We start from the raw sequence: 25,336 nt of genomic DNA, 5'->3' as shown, positions 1-25,336 counted from the left end.
AATGCAAATCCAAACCACAATGAAGTGCTACATTATACCCACTAGGATGGCAGTGATTAAAAAACAGACTAACAAGTGCTGACAAACATGTGGAGAAGTTGGAACCCTCATACATCGCTGGTGGAATGTAAAATAATGTGATCACCGTGCAGAATAGTTTGGTGGTTCCTCAAAAGATTAAACATGTAGTTCCCATACGACCCAGCAATTCCACTCCTATGTATATATGGAAAAGAATTGAAAACATGTTTACACAAAAACTTGTACGTGAATGTTCATAATAGCATTATATGTAATACCCCCAAAGTGGAAACAACCCATATATCCATCAACTGATGAACCAATAAAGTGTATATCCATATAATGGAATATTATTCAGCAATAATATAAAAAGGTTGATGCATTGATAACTGCTACAAAATGGATGAACCTTGAAAAACACTATGCTAAGTGAAGGAAGGCAAACACAAAAGCCACATATTGTATGATGTTATTTATATGAAATGTCTAGAATAGACAAATTTATAGAGACAAAAAGTAGAGTAGTGGTTGCCAGGGGTTGGGGGCAGGGTGAAATAGGGAGTGACTGCTGACAAATATGGGTTTCTTTTGGGATGATGGAAATGTTTTGGGAATTGAACCGTGGTGATGATTGCACAACCTCCTAACTGTGACAAACCACTGGATTGTACACTTTTAAATAGTGAATTTTATGTTTAATTTTGTTATGTGAATTAGATCACAGTAAAAGACAAAATTTAAAAATGGAAAAAGATTTCAGACACTTCAACAGGGAAGTTATGTGAATGGCCAATAAACAGATGGAAAAGTGCAAACAGTATTAGGTATCAATGCAAATTAAAACCACAATACTACCATATATATACCAATTAGAATGGCTAAAACTAAAAAGACTGGCAGCACCAAATTTTGGTGAGGACAAGGAGCAACTCTCGTAAGTTGAAGATGGGAGTATAAAAAGGTACACGTACTTTGGAAAAGGTTTTGCAGTTGATTAAGTTTATAAGTACATCTATCCTGTAACCTAGCAACTTCAATCATATTTTCTAAGAATGTGTATAAAAATTGATCATAGTAGCTTTATTCACAGTAGCCCTGTGCTGGTTTGAATCTGCTATTTATCCCCAGAAAAGATCATATTCTTTTTTAATCCATTCTTGTAAGGGTAGGCCTATCGTGGGTGGGACCTTTTGATGAGGCTATTTCAATTGAGATGAGACCCAGCCCATTCAGGGTGGATCTTAATCCTGTACTGGAGTCGTTTATGGGAGGATAAAAGGCAGAGACGTTTGGTCAGAGAAAAAAAAAATGCCCACAGAAGGTCAGAGAAAGAGCCATGAAACTAGAATCCAGAGAGAAGGACCAGCAGACATTGTCATGTGCGCCTTTTCACGTGACAGAAGTACCCTGTGTGCCAGCAGCCTTTTCTCAGAGAAGGTATCTTCCTCTTGATGCCTTAATTTGAACATTTTCATGACCTTAGAACTGTAAATTTGTAAACTAATAAATCCTCATTGAAAAAGCCAACCCATTTCCGGTATATTAACATTCTGGCAGTTTTAGCAAACCAAAACAACCCCTAACATGGCAAATGGATAAGTAAACAATGGTATATTAATATAGAATGGAACACTATGAAGCAATAAAAAACAAACTACTCACAGATGCAATAACATGGATGAATCTCAAGATACTATGTTGGGCAAAAGAAGCTGGACCAAAAAAATACATGCTATATAGTTCCATTTATACAGTTCTATAAGTTCTAGAACAGGCAAACTGATCTATAGTGAAAAAAATAGAACAGTGGTTGCTTGTACTACTCAGGGGTGCTGAGTAGGAAGGAAGAGGACAAGGGAACTTTCAGGGATGATGGAGGTATTCTTTCTGCTGATAGGGGCATGAATTACATGGGAGTATGCATTTGTCAAAAGTCACTGAGCTGTCTACTTAAGAGTTGTACATTTTACTGTATGCAAATGTTTCCTGAAAATGATTTTAAACAAATATTGTACTCTCCTTAGCTTTTCTTTTCACAGTTGTTTTGGTAGGGAATTCTGAAGCTATTTTCTGTGTATCCTAGCTTAAGCAAATAAGAAAATATACTGTGGATATGGGAATCAGGCTTGTCAATATTGGAGAAAAGAAATACAAATATGGAAATAGCAAAGCCTAATATACCCTAAGGTGTTAGACAGGAATTAGAGTATCAGTATAAACTCATACACACACAAATATATATATATATATGTCTTGTGTATACCATATCCATACATATACATACAGAAAAACATATTATCTACATGTATGTACTTCCTAGCTCTAACTGCTGGGAGGTCCTAAGCACACTGCCACACCAGCAGAATCAACAAACATACTGAACATCCAGATTTTGTTTTTCACATCCATTCTGTACTAACAGAAACCATGGCTCTTTGGAGAAAAGGATGATCCCAGGGCAAGTCGGAGAAAGTAACAAAATGAGCCAGAAAATTAAAAAGTGCTTAAAGAAAAGTGAAGATCTATTAAAACGACATAGGAGCCAGACTGAAGGGGCTCCAAATCTGGAATATTTTGAACATCAACAAACAGTAATGGATTATAGCACAATGAATAACATAAGAATTCTGAGTCCATATTGAATAATTAATGTAGAAGGAAAGGCCTTCCTTAAAATAGAACATGGAAAATGGAGTAAAAAATCATCAATGGATGCCAAAACAAGTAGTTGAAAACTCGATGGAGGGACAGGATATTTGCATTATCTCAAGTATCACCCCAGAAATTATTTATAAATTACAAAGGTAGTGTGGGCCATGGTGGCTCAGTGGCAGAGTGTCTCACCTGCCATGCCAGAGACCTGGGTTTGATTCTTGGCGCCAGCCCATGCCAAAAAAAAAAAAAAATTACAAAGGTAAAATGAATAACTCAACTCAACCTGGTTGATACCACCTTAGTTAAGGTCAATATTAGGACAGATCATGTGCTTCCTGATCTGATAACACCAGAGGGACCCATCAGCACTTCTGTGACACTGCTGGCAGACATGCGTAAACAGAATCTAATAATAAGAAACCATCAGACAAACCTAAATTGAGAGGCATCTACAAAACGAATGGCCTATGCTCTACAAGTATGTTGAGATCAATAAAAACAAAGACTGTAAAAAATGTTTAATAAAAAAACATTAAACAAGGAGAAGCCCCACTAAAGCACTCAAAGAAATTACTGCTTAGGAAGAAAAAACATGCTGGCTGACTATTTAAGGACCAGGGGTGAATTGTATGGTATGTAAATTATATCTCAATAAAGTTGTCATAGAAAAAAGACATGCCAAGAGGGAGAAGTCTTTCACCTGAAGTCATAATTGTCACATAAGGTTTTATCAGGTAAAATCTTACTAACCTAGACTAGTACAGAAGGGAGTTATGTATGACCTAATGGCAAAAGTCTGAATAATACAGTGCTTTAAAATAAAAAAATTTTAAGACTTTCAAATAGTGAACATTATAAACGACTTATGGATACTAACAAGAGGTAAGTTAATGACAACTGTACATCACTAGTAATGTGTCATAGACGTAAAGTCCACTGGAGTTAAAAAACTTTGCATATCCAAAATTTGAAACCATATTGGATATAATATTTTATTTCTTGAGTTTCAATTAGTTTTTATTTCTTCAGTTTGCATGTTAGACAACCCTTCTTTTAGATCTGCCATCAGAATAAATCTTAATATCCTGAGTGGTGGCAAACATTATCTTCCAAAGGAGGTTTTGATTTTTTTGAAACAACTCAAGTTATGCCTTCATTACCCAAATATTTATTGAGCACTGATTATGTGCAAGGCACTGTACAGGATTTTTACTGAGCATCAATTATATGCCAGGTTCTGTCTAAGTAATGGGAATACAGCAATGAACATGTGGGCATGATAACAAACAAGTAAACAAATGAACAAGGTAACTCCACAGTGATGAGTGCAGTGCAAGAAACCAGGACTAAGAGAACAGTGCCTGGGAGGGCTAACTTTGGGTTGGCTGTTACAGTTTCTAGGAAGGGATGGCATCTGAGCTAGTACTTGAAATGGGGCAGAGTTTGCTTTAGGTGGAGGTAACAGAAAATGTAAAGATTAGGAAAGGAATTATCTTGGAGTGTTCAAGGATCAGCAAAAAGGCCAGTGAGCTGCAGCACAGTGAGTGAGGGGAGTTACTGGAGATGAGGCAGGAGGAGGAGGAGGAGGCTGAACTGCTTAAAGAGAGACTTGTATACTCTGTATTTTTTTTTGCAGGTGCTACAAAAACTAATGGAAGGTTTAGAAAGGGAACACAGTGCGCTGGAGGTAAATTGAGAGGTCTTGCTAATAGACTGGATGTTGGGAGTAAGGGTAAGATGAATTAAGGATAGTATCTAGGTTTCTGTCCTGAGCAGCTATTTGGATGGAATTGCCATTTACTGTGGTAGGAAGACTGCAAGAGAGCAGGGTGTAGGAGGAATGCAGAGATGTTTTAACCTGACAGTTTCAGATGCTATCAGGAACTAATCTCCTTCTTTTCCTTTTAATAAAAGAATCTCCTGGGTTTGGGCAGGGCATTTGGCTTCCCAGCTAAAGACTCTATCTTCCTGCCTCCCTGGATTATCTTGTCAATGGAATGTGAGTAGAAGGGGTATGTGGCTTTGATGTGACAAAAATGAGAATGGCAAGGAAAAAGAAATGGGGATTTTTTCAAATCACTGAAAGCCAAAATACTTACAATAAATTCTCCTGGATTATATCACAGAACCTAAAAATACTGCCATTTTTTATTAACCAGCTGTGGTTTTAATGGGCTAATTAAACAAAAGAACATGTGATTTGATAACACATTTTCTAGTTTGGAATCCATGATGCTACTTGGCCAACTAACCCTTTTTCAATTATGGACACTGTACTAACTGCATTTCTTCTTTTTTAAAATTTTTTGTCGTCACATTGTTCAAATTTGACAGTTTATATGATGAACAAAAAGGAGTCCAAACTAATTGAAAATTTAAATTTGTGTGTGCACTGAGGACCCTTGTGCCTTGATAAGGCGAGTGAATGGGGTGACACTTACCTGTGCATGCTACTCACTGCTCTACTTCTGTTTGCAGGTACTGGGTACAGTCTGAAATCTTTTTCAGTTGAGGAAGGTTTAATCTTTCTGAACACATAGGACATGTGCTTTCAGTGTTTAACATGCTGTTTGGAGGAGGGAAATGCAGAGTAAATTAAATCTGTAACATTCCTTTATCTTTGGTTTCTCCAACGAAAAACAGTACCTCTCAGCACATGTTCATCATGCAATTTAAGACTAGAAATACTCAGTCTCAAGCTTCCCTTTAAAGATAATGTTCTCAAAAGACTCAGAAGGTTTTTCCAAGAAGATGATTTTGGGTCTTTCAGAATCTTTAAGAATGTGAATAAGGAAACTTTGGCATAAAAGGGTGGGTGAATGCAAGTATATTTTTTAAATATACTTTTGAGACTGAGTGAAATGATACTTACATCTTAAATTCTGAGTATAGGGCAGGGAAATCACAATGTGGGCAAACTGTCCAATCATCTTTCAACATATGTCGACCCTGGAGATAGTACATGTAAAAGTAAGATTAGTTTTTAGTTTGAAAACTCCTACTATCATTCAATTATAATGGTTGCAAATAAAAGCTAGATCTATAAATTATAAAATTATTGATATTTCACATAGGTGGTTAATTGACTAGAAAGAGATGGCATCAAAAGGACTAAAGCCAGACTTTAAAAAATTCAGATTGATATATAAAAGAATACTCTTTAATTTTCTGACTTCACTACTGAATGTCTTTTCCTTTAAAATAAAACATTAACCCAACAATTAATAAAGCATCTTATATTTTACAGTTTTCTAATTATAGGCCTTAAGAAAATTAACAAAAATGCCACTTAAATTCTACAGCATGCCAGGTATTATACTATGGCTTCATACATGTTATCAATCTGTGCTTTATCTCAATGAAGCAGGTATTTTTATTTACTTATTTTTTAAAATGTATTTATTTTTTATTTATGATACACAACCACAAACAAACACAAATATCTTATCATATGATCATTCCGAGCTTGTTATATAATCAGTAACTCACACTATCATCACATAGTTATATATTCATCATCATGATCATTTCTTAGAACATCTGCATTAATTCAGAAAAAGCAATAAAAAGAAAATAGGAAAAAATTCGTACATACCATACCCCTTACCCCTCCCCTTCACTGATCACCAGCATTTCAATCTACTAAATTTATTTTAACATTTGTTCACCCTATTATTTATTTATTTTTAATCCATATGTTTTACTTATCCATCAATAAGGTGGGCAAAAGGAGCATCAGACACAAGGCTCTCACAACCACAGTCACACTGCGAGAGCCATATCATCATACAATTATCTTTAAGAAACATGGCCACCGGAGCACAGCTCCACATTTTCAGGCAGTTTCCTCCAGCGTCTCCATTACATCTTAACTAAACAGATGATATCTATTTAATGCGTAACAATAACCTCCAGGATAACCTCTCAACTATGTTTGGAATCTCTCAGCCACTGACACTTTATTTTGTCTCATTTTGCTCTTCCCCTTTTGGTCGAGAAGATTTTCTCAATCCCTTGATGCTGAGTTCCAGCTCATTCTAGGATTTCTGTCCCAAGCTTCCAGGAAGTCCACACCCCTGGGAATCATGTCCCATGTAGAGAGGGCGCGGGTGGTGAGTTGGCTTGCTGTATTGGCTGAGAAAGAGAGGCCAAATTTGAGCAACAGAAGAGGTTCTCTTGGGGGTGACTCTTAGGCTTAATTTTAAGTAGGCTTAGTCTATCCTTTGCGGGATTAAGTTTTATATGAACAAACCCCAAGATTGTAGTCTCGGCCTAGTGCTGTGGCTGTCCCCACTGCCTGTGAGAGTATCAAGAATTCTCCACTTGGGGAAGTTGAACTTTCCTCTTTCTCACCATTCCCCCTAGGGGACTGTGCAAATACTTCCCTATTCACCGTTCAGACCGCTCTAGATTTATGTGGGCATCACTCTGGACAAACCTACAAAATCTCATGTCCTACGCAAGGTTCCAAGTACTATGGTGTTGGATTAAGCTGTCCACATAAGTTATATTAGGAAATGTACTAGTCAAAATATAAATTTTGTACCAAATAAACACTTTTTTGTTTGTCTCACACCTACGTCAAAGTTTTAAAATATTAATTACCATCTGTTTTCAACACCCTGCATTACTGACATTCCTTTGTTCTTCCTCATGCAGAAACATTTTTAAATTTGCACATTTAGTCACTATCATTAATATGCTCTAGGCATTCCTAGATTATACCATCTCAGTCTTTATTGCCTATCTTTCCTTCTGATTTCATTTGTGCCCCCAGGCCTCCTCCCTCTATCATTCTCACATTCAGCTTCATTCAGTGTTCTAACATTATTGTATTACAGTTAGGTAGTACTGTGCTATCCATTTCTGAATTTTTACAATGAGTCCTGTTGCACAATCTATATCCCTTCAGCTCCAATTACCCAATATCTACCCTATTTCTATCTCCTGATGGTCTCTGTTACCAACTGAAATTCTCCAGGTTCATTCGCTAATATCAGTTCATATCAGTGAGACCATACAGTATTTGCCCTTTTGTTTCTGGTTAATCTCACTCAGCAAAATGTCCTTAAGGTCCATCTATGTTGTTACATGCTAATGAAGCAGGTATTGATACAGATGAACCTTAGGAGGTAAAGCAAATTGCATTGGGTTATGGGGCCCATAAATGGCACAAAAAGGATCTGAGTCTAGAACCATGATTCCCCAGGCCTGTGCTACAATGCCCTGCAGTGCCCTGATTTGTCTTGTACATACATATTTCAACCTTTGTTCCCCCATTTCTTTTTCTATATCCCTTACTACTCCCTTCCATTGATCACTAGTATTTCAATCTACTTGTGTGCTTTGTGCTTTGAAGATACTTTACTATGAAGTTATATGCTAAATGTTGCAGGAAATTTGAGGGTAAGATTTTTTCAGAAGTGAAGAAAATGTTGACATATATCACCTATTCAAAGAGGCTATAAATATGTATGTAACAAAAAGAGGGATAACATTATAAGGAAACTTACTGTTGCAATGCAATATGGGATGTTATTTTTACATCCAGGGCAGAGGAGTTCACACTCTGGGAGAAGAAAATCACAAAATGGGCAAGGTGTCGTGGCCTCTTCTGTCTCGGATGTATCGGGCCTTCTGTGAGGAGGAGTCACATATCATTTAAAAACAATGACCCTTCATTTCACATAGCATGGACAGCAGAGAGAAGGCATGTTTTGAAAACTAGTAACATGTAATGCACTTACTTCATTCTAATTTGACTCTGAGACCAGAGAATGAGTTTACCTGTGGTCCCTTCCTCATTGACCCAAACTCTGAGTTATTAGGACTAGCCAGATTCCAGGGTATACATGGGCCATGTGTGTGAGTTGGTGGAGTTCCCACTGCATTAAATAACAGAAAACATGGGCAGGCCTTGTGTCTCCTCTTTTCTTGTTCCTCCAAAGTGGTGAGCTTACCGTTTCTCCCCTCTCTCTTTTGCGTAATTGAAGTGGTAAAGGCTATCCAGTACTGTCCAATGGAACTTTCGGGGACAGTGGAAACGTTCCAATTCTGCTATATCCAATAAGGAAGCCACTAGCCTATGGCTTTTTTTGTGTGTGCTATGTTTTTTAATAATTTTTTAAATTGGCAAGCCAAAACAACATACAAACATAAACATTCTTAATATACAAACATTCCATGTATGGTCTACAATGAATGGCTCACAATATCATAACATTGTAGCATATTGATCACCATGATCATTTTTTTCAATGTTTGTATCACTCCAGAAAAAGAAAGAAAAAGAAAAAAAAACTCATACATATCATAACCTTTACCCCTCCCTGTCAGTGACCACAGTATTTCCATCTACCCAATATATTTTAACCTTTGTTCACCCATTTCTTTTTTCTATCTCCTTACCAATCCCTTTCATTGATCATTAGTATTTCAATCTACTCAATTTGTTTTAACATTTTTCCTATTATTTATTTATTTTTAATCCATATTATTTATTCATCTGTCCATACCGTAGTTAAAGGAGCATCAAACACAATGTTTTCACAATCACATCGTTACACTGAGAAAGCTATATCATCATACATTCATCTTCAAGAAACATGGCTACTGGAATACAGCTCTACAATTTCAGGCACTTCCCTCTAGCCTCTCTAATACACCTTAAAATAAAAAAGGGATAGCTATATAATGCTAAGGATAACATCCAGGATAACCTCTCGACTGTTTGAATGCTCTCAGCCACTGTCACTCTATTTTGTCTCATTTCTCTCTTCCCCCTTTTGATCGAGAAGGTTTTCCCAATCCCTTAATGCTAAGTCCCAGCTCATTTTAGAATTTCTGTCCCATGTTGCCAGGGAGGTTTACACTCCTGAGAATCATGGCCCACGGAGAGAGGGGGAGGGCAGTGAGTCTGCTTGTCATGTTGGTTGAGAGAGAGATAAGCCACATCTGCACAACAAAAGAGGTTCTCTGGAGTTGATTCTTAGACCTAATTTTAAGTAGGCTTAGCCTATCCTTTGAGGGGATAAATTTCATATGCTCAAACCCCAAGTTTGGCTTATTGATTTGGTTGTCCCCACTGCTTGCGAGAATATCAGGAATTTTCCAAATGGGAAAGTTCAATTTTCCCACTTTCTCATCATTCCCCCAAGGGGACTTTACAAATACATCTTTGTTCACTGTTCAAACCACTCTGGGATTTATCGGGGCATCACACAGGACAAACCTACAAAATCTCATGCCCTATTCAAGGTTCCGTGTACTCACGGTGTTTTCAATTAGCCTGTTCATGTAAGTTATATTAGGAAATGCACCAGTCAAAATATGAACTTTGTACCAAACAGACATTTTTTGCTTTAGTCTCTCACAGAAGTTGAAGTTTTAAAATATGAACGATCATCTATTTTCAACACCCTACAATATTGATATTCCCTTGTTCTTCCTCATGCAAAAACATTTTTTAGTTTGTACATTTAGTCACTATCACTGTACACTCTAGGCATTCCTGGATTACACCATCTCAGTCTTTATCGTCTATTTTTCCTTCTGGTTTCATATGTGTCCCCAGCTCTCCTACCTCTATCATTTTCACATTCAGTTTCATTCAGTTTACTTACATCATTGTGCTACAATCAGGTAGTATTGTGCTATCCATTTCTGAATTTTTACAATGAGTCCTGTTGCACAATCTATATCCCTTCAGCTCCAATTACCCAATATCTACCTATTTCTATCTCCTGATGACCTCTGTTCTTAACTGAAATTCTCCAAGTTCATTCATTAATATTAGTTAATATCAGTGAGACCATATGGTATTTGTCCTTTTGTTTCTGGCTAATCTAACTCAGCATAATGTTCCCAAGGTCCACCCACGTTGCTACATGCTTCATTACTTTATTCTGCCTTACAGCTGGGTAATATTCCATCATATGTATATACCACAGCTTGTTTAGCCACTCATTTGTTGATGGACATTTTGGCTGTTTTCATCTCTTGGCAATTGTAAACAATGCTGCTATAAACATTGGTGCGCAAATGTCCGTTTGTGTCCTTGCCCTCATGTTGTCTGAACAGATACCTAGCAATGGTATTGCCAGATCATACGGCAATTCTATACTTAACTTCCTGAGGAACCGCCAAGCTGCCTTCCACAGTGGTTGTACCGTTTTACATTCCCACCAACAATGGATAAGTGTGCCTCTTTCTCCAGATCCTCTCCAGCACTTGTCGTTTTCTGTTTTTATTGATAATGGCCATTCTGGCGGGTGTGAGATGATATCTCATGTGGTTTTGATTTCAATTTTCCTAATAGCCAGGGAAGTTGAACATCTTTTCAGGTGCCTTTTAGCCATTTATATTTCCTCTTCTGAGAAGTGTCTGTTCATATCTTTGGTCCACTTAGTAATTGGGTTGGTTGTCTTTTTGTTGTTGAGTTGAACAATCTCTTTATATATTCTGGATACTAGACCCTTATCTGATATGTCATTTCCAAATATTGTCTCTCATTGTGTAGGATGTCTTTTTACTTTCTTGACAAAGTTCTTTGATACGCAAAAATGTTTAATTTTGAGGAGTTCCCATATATCTATTTCTTTTTTCAATGCTCGTGCTTTGGGTGTAAAATCTAGGAAACTGCCTCCTATTATAAGTTTTATAAGATATTTCCCTACATTTTCTTCTAAAAGCTTTATGGTCTTAGATCTAATGTTTAGGTCTGTGATCCATTTTGAGTTGATTTATGTACAGGGTGTGAGATATGGATCCTCTTTCATTCTTTTGCATGTGGATATCCAGTTCTCCAAGCACCATTTATTGAAGAGACTGTTCTGTCACAGGTGAGTTGGCTTGACTGCCTTATTAAAGATCAGTTGTCCATAGATGAAGAGGGTCTATATCTGAACATTCTATTTGATTCCATTGGTCAATATATCTATCTTTATGCTAGTACCATGCTGTTTTGACCACTGTAGCTTCATAATAGGCCTTAAAGTTAGGTAGTATGAGACCTCTGACTTCATTTTTCTTTCTCAGGATATTTTTAGCTATTTGGGGAACCCTACCTTTCCAGATAAATTTGGTCATTAGTTTTTCTATTTCTGCAAAGTTAAGTTTTTGGGATTTTAATTGGTATTGCATTGAATCTATAAATCAATTTAGGTAGAACTGATATCTTAATATGTTTAGTCTTCCAATCCATGAACACAGAATGCTGTTACATTTACTTAGGTCTTCTATGATTTCTTTTGGCAATTTCTTATAGTTTTCTTTGTATATAGGTCTTTTGTATCCTTAGTTAAATTTATTCCTAAATATTTTATTCTTTTGGTTGCAATTGTGAATAGATTTTTTTTCTTGATTTCCCCCTCAGATTGTTCATTACTAGTGTACAGAAACACTACAGAGTTTTGAATGTTGATCTTGTAACCTGCCACTTTGCTATACCCATTTATTAGCTCTAATAGTTTTGCTGTGGATTTTTCAGGGTTTTCGACATACAGTATCATATCATCTGCAAACAGTGAGAGTTTTACTTCTTCCTTTCCGATTCTGATGCCCTGTATTTCTTTTTCTTGTCTAATTGCTCTGGCTTAGAACTTCCAACACAATGTTGAATAACAATGGTGACAGTGAACATCCTTGTCTTGTTCCTGATCATAGGGGGAAAGTTTTCAGTTTTTCCCCATCGAGGATGATGTTAGCTGTGGGTTTTCATATATTCCCTTTATCATGTTGAGGAAGTTCCCTTCTGTTCTATCCTTTGAAGTGTGTTCAACAAGAAAGGATGTTGAATTTTGTCAAATGCCTTTTCTGCATCAATTGAGATAATCATGTGGTTTTTCTGCTTTGATTTGTTGATATGGTGTGCTGGTTTGAAAGGATGTATGTCCCCTAGAAAAGCCATGTTTTAATCTAAATCCTATTTCATAAAGGCAGAATAATCCTTATTCTGATTTAATCACAAGTGGCTGTTAAGCTGGATTAGGTGACGAAATGTCTCTACCCATTTGGGTGGGTCTTGATTAGCTTCTGGAGTCCTATAAAAAACGAGACATTTTGGAGAATGAAGATTTGGAGAGAGCAGAGAATGCTGCAGCACCACAAATTAGAGTCCACCAGCCAGCAACCTTTGGAGATGAAGAAGGAAAACGCCTCCTGGGGAGCTTCTTGAAACCGGAAGCCAGGAGAGAAAGTTAGCTGATGACGCCATGTTTGCCATGTGCCCCTCCAGCTGAGAAAGAAGCCCTAACTATGTTTGCCATGTGCCTTCTCATTTGACAGAGAAACCCTGAACTTCATCAGTCTTCCGGAAACAAGGAATCTTTCCCTGGATGCCTTTGATTGGCCATTTCTAAAGACTTGTTTTAATTGGGACAATTTCTTGGCCTTAGAACTATAAACTAGCAACTTATTAAATTCCTCTTTTTAAAAGCCATTCTGTTTCTGGTATATTGCATTCTGGCAGCCAGCAAACTAGAACATATAGTGTATTACATTAATTGATTTTCTTATGTTGAACTATCCTTACATACCTGGGATGAATCCTACTTTGGTCATGGTGTATAATTCTTTTAATGTGCTGCTGCATTTGATTTGCAAGAATTTTGTTGAAGATTTTTGTGTCTATGTTAATTAGAGAAATTGGTCTGTAATTTTCTTTTCTTGTAGTATCTTTGCCTGGCTTTACTATGAGGGTGATGTTGGCTTCACAGAATGAGTTAGGTAGCCTTCTCTCCTCTTCAATGTTTTTGAAGAGTTTGAGCAGGATTGGTACTAATTTTTTCTTGAATGCTTGGTAGAATTGACATGTGAAGCCATCTGGTCCTGGACTTTACTTTTTTGGAAGTTTCTTAATGACTGATTCAATTTCTTGTGATTGGTTTGTTAAGGTCATTTATTTCTTCTCAAGCAATGTTGGTTGTTCATGCATTTCTAGGAAGTTGTCCATTTCATCTATGCTACCTAGTTTATCAGCATAAAGTTGTTCATAGTATCCTCTCATCACCTCCTTATTTCTGCAGGATTGTTAATTATGTCACCTCTTCCATTTCTGTTTTTATTTATTTGCATCCTCTCTCTACTTGTTTTTGCCAACCTTGCTAAGGGTCCATCAATTTTATTGATTTTCTCATAGAACCAACTTCTGGTTTTGTTGATTTTCTCAATTGTTTTCATGTTCTCAATTGCATTTATTTCTGCTCTAATCATTGTTATCTCTTCTTTTGCTTGCTTTGGGGTTAGTTTGTTGTTCTTTCTGTAGTTCTTCCAAATGAATAGTTAATTCCTCAATTTTTGCTGCTTATTTTTTTTTTGATATAGGCATTTAGGGCAATAAATTTTCCTCTGAACACTGCCTTTGCTGCATCCCATAAATTTTGATATGTTGTGTTTTTATTTTCATTTGCCTCAAGATATTTACTGATTTCTCTTGTGATTTCTTCCTTGACCTACTGGTTGTTTAAGAGTCTATTGTTGAGCCCCCATATATTTGTGAATTTTCTGGTCCTTTGCCTGTTATTGATTTCCAATTTCCTTTCCTTATGATCCAAGAAAGTGTTTTGTATGATTTCAGTCTTTTAAAAATTTATTGAGATTTGCTTTGTGACCCAGCCTATAGTCCATCCTTGAGAATGACCCATGAGCACTTGAGAAAAAGGTGTATCCTGCTGTTGTGGGGTATAATGTTCTATAAATATCTGTTAAGTCTAGTTCATTTACTGTATTATTTAAATTGTTTCCTTACTGATCCTCTGTCTAGATGTTCTGTCCATTGATGGGAGTGGGGAATTAAGTCTCTAACTACTATGGTAGATGTGTCTATTTGTCTCTTCAGTGTTTGCCTCATGTATTTTGGAGCATTCTGGCTTGGTGCATAAATATTTATGATTGTTATGTCTTCTTGTTGAATTGTTCCTTTTATTAATACATAGTGTCCTTCTTTGTCTCTTAATTATTTCACATTTGAAGTCTAATTTGTTGGATATTAGTATAGCTACTTTGCTGTTTGCATGAAATATCTTTTCCCAACCTTTCACTTTCAACCTATGTTTGTCCTTGGGTCTAAAAGTCATTTCGTGTAGACAGCATATAGAGTCTAAAATGCATTTCCTGTAGACAGCATATAGATGTGTTCTGTTTTTTAATCCATTCTGCAAGTCTATGTCTTTTGATGGGGAGTTTAATCCATTAATATTTAGTGTTATTACTATAAGGGCAGTATTTTCTTCTACATTTTGCCTTTTGGATTTCATATGTCATATCTAATTTTTCTTCTTTACCTTTACTGATAGTCTTCATTTCTACACTGTTCTCCACACTTCACTGTCCTGTCTTTTCCTATCTGTCTCTAGGAAATTTAGTATTTCTGGCAGAGCCAGTCTCTTGGTCACAAATTCTCTCAGTGATTTTTTTGTCTGAAAATGTTTTTATTTCCCCTTCACTTTTTTTTTTCTTAATTTTTATTTTTGGGTGCATGGTCTGGGATTTGAACCCGGGTCTCTTGCATGGAAGGTGAGCATTCTACCATTGAATCACCCATGCACCCTTCCCACTCATTTTTGAAGTTGGATATAGGATTCTTGGTTGGCAGTTTTTCTCTTTTAGAATCTTAAATACATCATGCCACTATTTTCTTGTCTCCATGGTTTCTGCTGAGAAATCTACATAGTCTTACTGGGCTTCCCTTCTATGTGATGGATTGCTTTTCTCTTGTTGATTTTAAAATTCTCTCTTTCTCTTTGACCTCTGACTGTGAATAGCACGTGTCTTGGAATATGTTTACTTGGATCTGTTCTGTTTGGGGTACGCTGCACTTCTTGGATCTGCGATTTTAAGTCTTTCATAAGAGTTGGGAAATTTTTAGTGATAATTTCCTCCATTAGTCTTTCTCCTCCATTTCCTTTCTCTTGTCATTCTGGGACACCCATAGCACGTATATTCATGTGCTTCATGCTGTCATTCAATTCCCTCAGTCCCTGCTCATATTTTTCCATTCTTTTCCCTGTATTTTCTTTTGCTTGTTGGATTTCAGATGTCCCATCCTCCAGCTCACTGATCTTATCTTCTGCCTCTTGAAATCTAACATTGTAGGTTTCCATTGCTTTTTTCATCTCTTCTACTGTGCCTTTCACTCCAATAAGTTCTGTGATTTGTTTTTTCAGACTTTCGATTTCTTTTTGTTCATTCTTTGCTTCTTTATATCCTCCCTCAACTCACTGATTTGATTTTTGATGAGACTTTCCATGTCTGTGCAAGCATCCTGAATTAATTGTTTAAACTCTTGTATCGCATTTGAATTGCTGGTTTGCTCTTTTGACTGGGCCATATTTTCAATTTTCCTAGTATGATTCATCATTTTTGCTGTCTTCTAGACATTTAATTTCCTTAATTAGCTTATTCTGGAGACTTTTCACTCTTTTACCTAAGATTTTCTTGCTGGATGGCTTTGTTCTCCATCTGTTCTTTGACATTCAGTTCAGCTCATACTAGACCTCTAGCGTAGGTTATGTTTAATGGATCAGAATTTTTCAGTTCTTTATTTCTTGTTTCCTGCCCTGCCTGTATGATACATCTTTGTTTCCCCCTTAGGTCTGATTTTCCCAAACCAGACTGGCTTCCTCTCAGGAGGAAAGAGTCACCTGCATCAGTTTTCCCTGAGGGCGAGTCCTAGGAGGTTGACAGACTTGCCTATGAAGCCTCTAGACTGTTTTTCCTATCCTGCCCAGTACGTGGCACTTGTTTGCCTGTGGGTCCACCAGTATAAAGTGATGCAGTACCTGTAATTTCAGCATGGTTGAGACAGAGGAGAGGTTGTAGGCTGGGTTTAATTCCTTCACTTTTGCCGTCCCTGGGGTCTGAATTCCTTGAGGGAGGGAGTCAACCTGAGCTGGGCCCCACCCCTCTCCTGGGAAAGGCACAGCCTCCAGGGAATTACTTCCTTTCACATGACCAGCCTCTTTGTCTCTCAGACAAGCTTAATTCCGCCCTTGTCTGGGGCAGTTGAGGCCAGAGCAGTTAAGCCGTAGAAACAAAGGAAAAAAAAAGCCTTTTCGGAGCAGGACCCCTGTTCCTTGGGTTGTTAATCAAGAGCTTAAGTTGGTATGTTGTTCTATGTATGTCCAGATCCTATGTGCCCCTCTTTTTTTTAGGGTCCAGACCTTTTCAAATATTTTGTGCTGTCTGATCCAAAAAAACCTCTGTCAGCCTGTCAGCCCTGTCCCCTCTGCACCAGGGCAAAAACTAGTAACTTTAGCTTTTATTTGAGCTGAGCTGGCACCCTATTTTTATTAGTCAGAATTTGTTAATTCCACATTCATTGCTTGGTTGAGCTCGACCCCTTGCTGCTAGTAAAGTCCCTTTCCTTTCCCCTTTGGGAAGCAGCCTGCATGAGAGGGACGCCTGCCTCTGTGGCTTGTGGGATTCATGATTCTGGGTGGGATCACAGCTGGTCCAGCCTGTCCAGATTGGTAGACCCTGTGTGCCCAGTCACTGGTGTGGCCCAGCAGTTGTTCTGTACTGTTCCTGGCTATTTACTAGCTGCTCTGGAGGACAAACTAAATTCCTCACCTCACTAAGCTGCCATCTTGTCCTCCTAGCCTATGGCTTTTTTTTCCAATGGGCAGGCCCTGGGAATTGAACCCAGGTGCCTGGCATGGCAGGTGAGAATTCTGCCACTTACCACTGTCGCACTGCCCTAGCCTATGGCTTTTTTTTTTTTTTTTAAAGGAAAGACAGAGAGAAGGAAGGAAGGATAGAAGGAAGGAAGGAAGGAAGAAAGGGAAACATTTTTGAACATTTTCTTGTTTTATTGTATTCTGTTTCTCCGTTTTTGTTACATGGGCTGGGGCCGGGAATCGAACCGAGGTCCTCCGGCATAGCAGGCAAGCACTTTGCCCGCTGAGCCACCGCGGCCCGCCCCTAGCCTATGGCTTTTAATGAGCACCTGGAATATGGCTAGTGTGACTAAGGAATTGAGTTTGAAATATTATTTCTAGTTAAGTTTCAATTTAAATAGCCATATGTGGCTAGTGGGTACAATATGGGACAGCACAGCTTTAGACAACTTATGTTGGAGAGAACACCTAGCATCTCTTCATGCTTGAGCCTAGGCTAGCATGACTGTAAGCTGGGGGTTAAATGTGCTCTCTCATTTTCTAGTTACTTTATCCTCATGTCACCCACTCTTCTGATGGGTATATTAGGTCAGACTGATTTGGTCTGAAGCTACTTAGGCTTATCAGCTTTTTAAAATGGGGGGTGTTCAATGAAGCTCCATCCAGCTTAGAGTTCTCTGCCATGAGGGTTGGCCCTAAGCTCCCCTCTAAAGATTTTCTAATGGGCCTGTACATTAGCATCTACATTTTAAAAAATGCATTTGTGAAATGTGATCAGGTAGTAGAATAGCTGTCACCTACCTGACCATTGCCTCAATCTTCTTTTTGTATTTGGCATCTATTTTATTGCGGTACTCAGGCCTCATCAACATAGCTGCAAAGCTAAAAGCAGAGTTCTTCAGGCCTGCTCTGTGACACTCAATCACAGTAGAAGTCAGGATCGGCACAATGTCTGCAATACAAATATCCCATGTTTAGACATACTGGCATGACTGTCTCTGGTTTAGTAGGAAAACAGGATCATATCTCTCTGAACTCTGCCTTTTTGGGCAAAGAACCAGAAATGACCTATTTAATGAAGAATGGGCACAGCAGTGGAGCCTAACTGCTCATCAAAATATCTTTCCCTTGATTATCCCAGGTTTTGCTCTGTTAAAGTAGGACCTATACTGAAGTAACACATTTGTGTCTATTCTTCCAAAGCTTTGTGATACTTTTTAAAACTTGACAGGACTGCTGATGAAATGAGTAAGAGAGTATGTCAAAATTATGCAGTAGCCTTGCTGTATAGGTCTAATTATTTCTTCAGGACAGATACACAGAAGTTGAGTTACTGGCTCAAAGAACATAATCTTTATAAAAATACTCTTACCGCAATTTGACAAATTGCTTTCTAGAAAGGTCATACCAATTTCAATTCCCATTAGCACTTTGCCATCATGGTAAACAACTATCTTACAAATCTTTTTCATGTCATACATTTATAGAACAGGAACTGGCAAACTACGACCCATGAATCAAATCTGGCCCACTATTATAGCCTGTGGGCTACGAATGGTTTCTACATTTTAAATGGCAGGGAAAAAAAATCAAAAGAAGGAGAATATTTTTTTGTAACATGAAAATTATATATGTACAATATAGGTTATAAAATTATATATACCCCTAAGATCAGGAAGAAGACAAGGATGCCCACTATCACCATTGTTATTCAACATTGTGTTGGAAGTTCTAGCCAGAGCAATTAGACAAGAAAAAGAAATACAAGGCATCAAAATTGGAAAGGAAGAAGTAAAACTCTCACTGTTTGCAGATGATATGATACTATATGGTGAACACCCCGAAAAATCCACAGTAAAACTACTAGAGCTAATAAATAAGTACATCAAAGTGGCAGGTTACAAGATCAACACTCAAAACTCTATAGTGTTTCTATATACTAGTAATGAACAATCTGAGGGGGAAATCAAGAAAAAAATTCCATTTACAACTGCAGCCAAAATAATAATATATTTAGGAATAAATTTAACTAAAAGACAAAAGACCTATACAAAGAAAACTACAAGAAATTGTTAAAAGAAATCACAGAAGACCTAAATAAATGGAAGGGCATACCATGTTCATGGATTGGGATTGGAAGACTAAATATAGTTAAGATGTCAATTTTACCTAAATTGATTTACAGATTTAATGCAATACCAATTAAAATCCCAAAAACTTACTTTGCAGAAATAGAAAAACCAATAACCACATTTATCTGGAAGGGCAGGGTGTCCCCAATAGCTAAATGTATCCTGAGAAAAAAAACTGAAGTTGGAGGTCTCACGCTACCTGACTTAAAGGCGTATTATGAAGCTACAGTGGTCAAAACAGCATGGTACTGGCATAAAGATAGATATATGGACCAATGGAATCAAATAGAGTGTTCAGATATAGACCCTCTCATCTATGGACAATTGATCTTTGATAAGGCAGTCAAGCCAACTCACCTGGGACAGAACAGTCTCTTCAATAAATGGTGCCTAGAGAACTGGATATCCACACAGAAGAATGAAAGGATCCGTATCTCACACCCTATATAAAAATTAACTCAAAATCGATCAAAGACCTAAACAGTAGATCTAAGACCATAAAGCTTTTAGAAGAAAATGTAGGGAAATATCTTATAAATCTTATAATAGGAGGTGGTTTCCTAGACCTTACACCCAAAATCATGAGCATTGAAGAAATAAGTAAATAAATGAAAACTCCTCAAAATTAAACACTTTTGTGCATCAAAGAACTTCATCAAGAAAGTAAAAAGACAGCCTACGCAATGGGAGACAATATTTGGAAATGATATATCAGATAAAGGTCTAGCATCCAGAATATATAAAGAGATTGTTCAACTAAACAACAAAAAGACAGCCAACCCAATTACAAAATGGGCAAAAGACTTGAACAGACACTTCTCAGAAGAGGAAATATAAATGGCCAAAAGGCACATGAAAAGATGCTCAACTTCACTGGCTATTAGGGAAATGCAAATCAAAACCACAATGAGATATCACCGCACACCCATCAGAATGGCCATTATCAATAAAACAGAAAACGACAAGTGCTGGAGAGGATCTGGAGAAAGAGGCACACTTATCCATTGTTGGTGGGAATGTCAACTGGTACAACTGCTGTGAAAGGCAGTTTGGTGGTTCCTCAGGAAGCTAAATATAGAATTGCCATATGACCCAACAATACCATTGTTAGGTGTCTACTCAGAGGACATGACGGCAAGAACACAAATGGACGTTTGCACACCAATGTTTATAGCAGCATTATTTACAATTGCCAAGAGATGGAAACAGCCAAAATGTCCATCAACAGATGAGTGGCTAAAAAACCTGTGGTATATACATACAATGGAATATTATGCAGCCATAAGACATAATAAAGTTATGAAGTATGTAACAACATGGATGGACCTTAAGGACATTATCCTGAGTGAGATTAGCTAGAAACAAAAGGACAAATACTGTATGGTCTCACTGATAAGAATTGACATTAGTGAATAAACTTGGAGAATTTCATTGATAACAGAGACCATGAGAAGACAGAAATAGGGTAAGATACTGGTTAACTGGAGCTGAAGGGATATAGATTGTGCAACAGGCCTGATTGTAAAAACTCAGAAATGGATAGGACAATACTACGTAACTGTAATACAATTATGTTAAAACACTGAATGAAGCTGAATGTGAGAATGATAGAGGGAGGAGGGCTGGGGCACAAATGAAATCAGAAAGAAAAATAAAGACTGAGATGGTATAATCTAGGAATACATAGAGTGCATAATGATAGTGACTAAATATACAAATTAAAAAAATGTTTTTGCATGAGGAAGAACATAGGAATGTCATTACTACAGGGTGTTGAAAATAGATAGTAATTAATATTTTAAAATTTTAACTTATGTGTGAGACTAAAGCAAAAAATGTTTATTTGCTACAAAATTTATATTTTGACTAGTGCAGTTCCTAATATAACTTATGTAGGCAGCTTAATTGAACGTCATAAGTACACAGAACCTTGAGTAGGGCATGAGATTTTGTTAGTTTGTCCAGAGTGATGCCCCGATAAATCCCAAAGTGATTTGAACAGTGAATAAAAAAGTATTTGCAAAGTCCCCTTGGGGGAATGGTGAGAAAGGGGGAAAATTCAACTTCCCCAAGTGGAGAACTCTTGATATTCTTACAAGCAATGGGGACAACCAAAGCAATAGGCTGAGCCCCCAGTCTTGGGGTTTGTTCATATGAAACTTAACCCTGCAAAGGATGGGCTAAGCCTACATAAAATAGCCCTAAGAGTCACCCCCAAGAAAACCTCTTTTGTTGCTCACATGTGGCTTCTCTCTCTCTCAGCCAACACGACAAGCAAACTCACCACCCTCCCCCTGTCTATGTGGGGCATGACTCCCAGGGGTGTGGACCTTCCTGGCAACGTGGGACAGAAATCTTAGAATGAGCTGGACACAGCATCAAGGGATTGAGAAAACCTTCTCGACCAAAAGGGGGAAGAGTGAAATGAGACAAAATAAAGTGTCAATGGCTGAGAGATTCCAAACAGAGTTGAGAGGTTATCCTGGAGGTTATTCTTATGCATTAAATAGATACCACCTTGTTAGTCAAGATGTAGTGAAGAGGCTGGAGGGAGCTTCCTGAAATGCAGCGCTGTGTTCCAGTAGCCATGTTTCTTGAAGATGATTCTATAATGATATAGCTTTCACAAGGTGATTGTGTGATTGTGAAAACCTTGTGTCTGATGCTCCCTTTTTCTATCTTATCAACAGACGAGTGAAACAAATGGAATAAAAGTAAATAATAGGAGGAACAATGTTAAAGTAAATTTAGATTGAAATGCTAGTGATCAATGAAAGGCAGGGGTAAAGGGTATGGTATGCATGAACTTTTTTCTGTTGTCTTTTTCTGAATTGATGCAAATGCTCTAAGAAATGATCATGATGATGCATATGCAACTGTGTGATGATATTATGAACTGCTGATATATATGTAGAACGGAATGATCATAATAAAATAAAATTATATTCTATTTCTGTATACATAAACAGAATTATTGGAACACAGCCACACACTATTTACAAAGCATCTATGCCTGCTCTCACACTACAAGGGCAGAGTTAAAGACATGCAACAGAGACTGCATAGCCCACAAAGTTTAAAATGTCTATCACTGGGCACAATTACAGAAAAAGTTTGCTGACCCTTGTCTAGAATGTGATAAAATATATTCATTGAAGAATGTCATATGACACATTAGTGTTTTAGACCAATGGAGCCTAGTTCAGAGGCAAGACCCTCCAGTGGCTGAGATCAGAGTCAGACTCACTGTCAACTGTGTGACCTCAAGCAAGTATAACTTCACTTCTCTACACCCTGGCTTCCTTATCTGTAAAATAGAGAAAGTAATAATAATAATAGAACCCACTTCGTGGGGTTGTTGGGAAAATAAATTGAGATAAGATATGTAGAGAGCTCAGAATGGTGGCTGGCAGAGTTAGTGAATATAGAGCCTGTAATACTATCCTATTGTAGACATGTTGCTAATGAGCGCTTCTCAGGCAGTACTTACGTGATGGAAATTTGCTAATATTGTTGGCCACTCGAATGAGCATACGTGCCCCTTTCATATGGTCTCCATTTTTAACATGAATCTGAAATAAATGAGATATTTTACTCTTTTTAGAGACTCTGATTAACCTCAGTTCATGTTTTATTACTCCCAAATAAATAACTTCTTGACTATGAGCCAGAACAGGGTCATCACAAGATCCTTGCAGCCTTTCCTAGCTAATGACACTTGAAATTTCTTCCTTGTTTTACCTCCTTCCAGCAGCTTCCCAGCATCATGGCCTCATCCTTAGTTTACCCTCCCCTTTTTACTTTGCCCTGGACCATCTGACATGGGTTAAAATCCTTGTTCCATCTCTTACTAGCCATTCTTGGGGGATTAATGATATCAACTTTACCAAGTTGTTTTGAGACCTGAAAACTCAGTTGGAGTCAGGTAGAAAGAGAAGAATGAATTGCTAAAGGAAGTGGGCACTATCTGCTGACAGGCAAAAGAGCAACACTGAGTGGGGGGTTAAGTATGTCTGAGATCCATAAGGCAAGGATGGGTACACTTAGGGAAGGCTGAGGATAGAGCATTGGCAGGGATCAGGCCAGGAAACTGACAGAGAACTACTGCCATCACCTGGTGTGAGATGAGACAGCCTAAGCAGAGGTGATTCTGTGGGGTGGTGAGGAGCAGACAGATGAAGAGTTAGAACTGATATTTGATGAGAATGTAAAGGATGAGTCCAGAGTAACTCGCAGGTTTTAGGCCTGAGCAAACAGAGGATGGTATAATTTATTGAGCAAGGCAACATAATGATAAATACTAACTGAATCTATAGAAAGGAAAGAAGTTTCAGCTGCTTAGTCTCCTTCACCTTCTGCTTATTCTTTGGGTCTCAACACTAGCCAGCTCAGCTGTTTACACCCTAAAGTGCTAAGCTGTCCTTCAGCCAAAGTCACTGTCTCAGCCAAGGGGAAGAAGCATCCATCAAAGCTGGTCTGGAGTTTTCCTGAAAGGTTGATGAATATCTCTTTTGTCCTTTGTGCAACAGCTGCCCTTTGACATATTTGCAACACTTTGTTCTTACTTGACAGGGTTTGCTGATTTCCCTTGTGATATACCAAGCAGTTCACAATCTTAAAAAGCCTTGAAAATGTTTGGTGCTTATGAGATTAGAGCAGAGGGAAAAGTCCTAACAGTCCTCTTCAGTTGGAAGGGGAGGAGGACAGCAGGTCTGAAGGGAAGTGGCAGGCCAGCTCTGCCAGTCAGATGACTTAAGAAAGCTCCCTACAGCTTATGGTGGTAGAAAGCCCTGTTCCTGGGGGGCTTCTTATAGGAATTCCTTTTTTGTTTTTTTTTCCATCCTCACCCTCTGTCAACTTGTTTCTATCTCTCCCCCATCCTTAAAGGTTCCATTTTTCTGGATTCTTTGGCACCACCACATGGCACCACCACTCATGCCTGAAGCCCTTTCCACTGAGGGGATTTTGAGAGGCACAGTCCTCTTGCTGCTCTGAAGCAGAAATGTACTTTTGGAGGTGGCAAGTTGGAATTCTAAATGCATTTCCCTTTGAAATAGTGTTATAGGCCTGTGTGGTTCAATATTGTAGTCACCAGCCACATGTGGCTATTTAAATTTAATAATTAAAATGATATAAAACTAAAGATTTAGGTTATTAGTTGTCCTGGGTACATTTAAAGTACTCCATAGCCAGACTATTATATTGGGCAGCACAGACATACCCCACTTCCATCATTGCAGAAAGTTCTTTTGGACAGTGCTGTCACAAGTGACAATTAGGACCTAAATCATTCATAACTTGACAATTCTATGCTAGGTACCTAAAAAGTTAAATAAGCTCGTGCAGACTGGCTTGGAAATCAATGTAGCATTAATATGGAAAGATGTACTTTGACATAAATGAAGATTCAGCAAAATATATCAGTTGGAATCTGCCTGTACTTTTACAAAGATAGGTGTGTAGATACAAATATACATATATAAACAAATACATGTAATATTCATGCAAATTATACATATAAATACTTGGGGTTTGCATGCTTACTTTGTTTTTATTAAGAATTACTGATTAAAAAACCATAATACACAGGTGGCACACGTATAATCCCAATTTGGTAAAAAAAAATTAAAAGGTACACATATACATTTATGGGAATACAGAGAATATATACAAAATAGTTTTAACAACTGCTATATCTGGGTGATGGATTTAGAGGACGATTTTTTTTTGTTTTTTGGGGTACATGGTTTGGGAATCGAACCTGGGTGTCCTACATGTAAGGCAAGCAATCTGCCACTGAACCACGTGTGCACCCTGAATTATTTTTTTCATTGTATCTTTCTATGTTCTCTAAATTTTCTCAGTAACTATGTATTACTTTTATATTTGGAAGAAAAAAATGATATTAAAAAT

General features: G+C 37.7%; 1 protein-coding gene across 9 annotated transcripts in view; it reads right to left on the bottom strand.

The window, feature by feature from the left end:
- The window catches only part of WDR19 (WD repeat domain 19), a 202,483-nt gene that overhangs the window by 15,516 nt on the left and 161,631 nt on the right, over positions 1-25,336 (bottom strand). For 8 of the 9 annotated variants that reach the window (XM_077136609.1, XM_077136612.1, XM_077136607.1 and 5 more), the window contains 5 exons: positions 22,914-22,995; positions 18,093-18,243; positions 8,190-8,313; positions 5,549-5,625; positions 5,118-5,242 (listed from right to left, as the gene is read on the bottom strand). In XM_077136609.1, the coding sequence (XP_076992724.1) occupies positions 5,131-5,242; positions 5,549-5,625; positions 8,190-8,313; positions 18,093-18,243; positions 22,914-22,995 (546 nt within the window). In that variant the 3' untranslated portion in view covers positions 5,118-5,130. Of the gene's footprint in view, positions 1-5,117; positions 5,243-5,548; positions 5,626-8,189; positions 8,314-18,092; positions 18,244-22,913; positions 22,996-25,336 lie in introns of those variants that run through there. The other variant, XR_013165826.1, reaches the window with a different exon arrangement.

The sequence above is a fragment of the Tamandua tetradactyla genome, chromosome 19 (genome assembly GCF_023851605.1).
Source record: "Tamandua tetradactyla isolate mTamTet1 chromosome 19, mTamTet1.pri, whole genome shotgun sequence".
Taxonomy (NCBI): domain Eukaryota; kingdom Metazoa; phylum Chordata; class Mammalia; order Pilosa; family Myrmecophagidae; genus Tamandua; species Tamandua tetradactyla.
The sequence above is the reverse complement of the archived record's forward strand: the minus strand, read 5'-3'. Positions and strand labels throughout refer to the sequence as shown.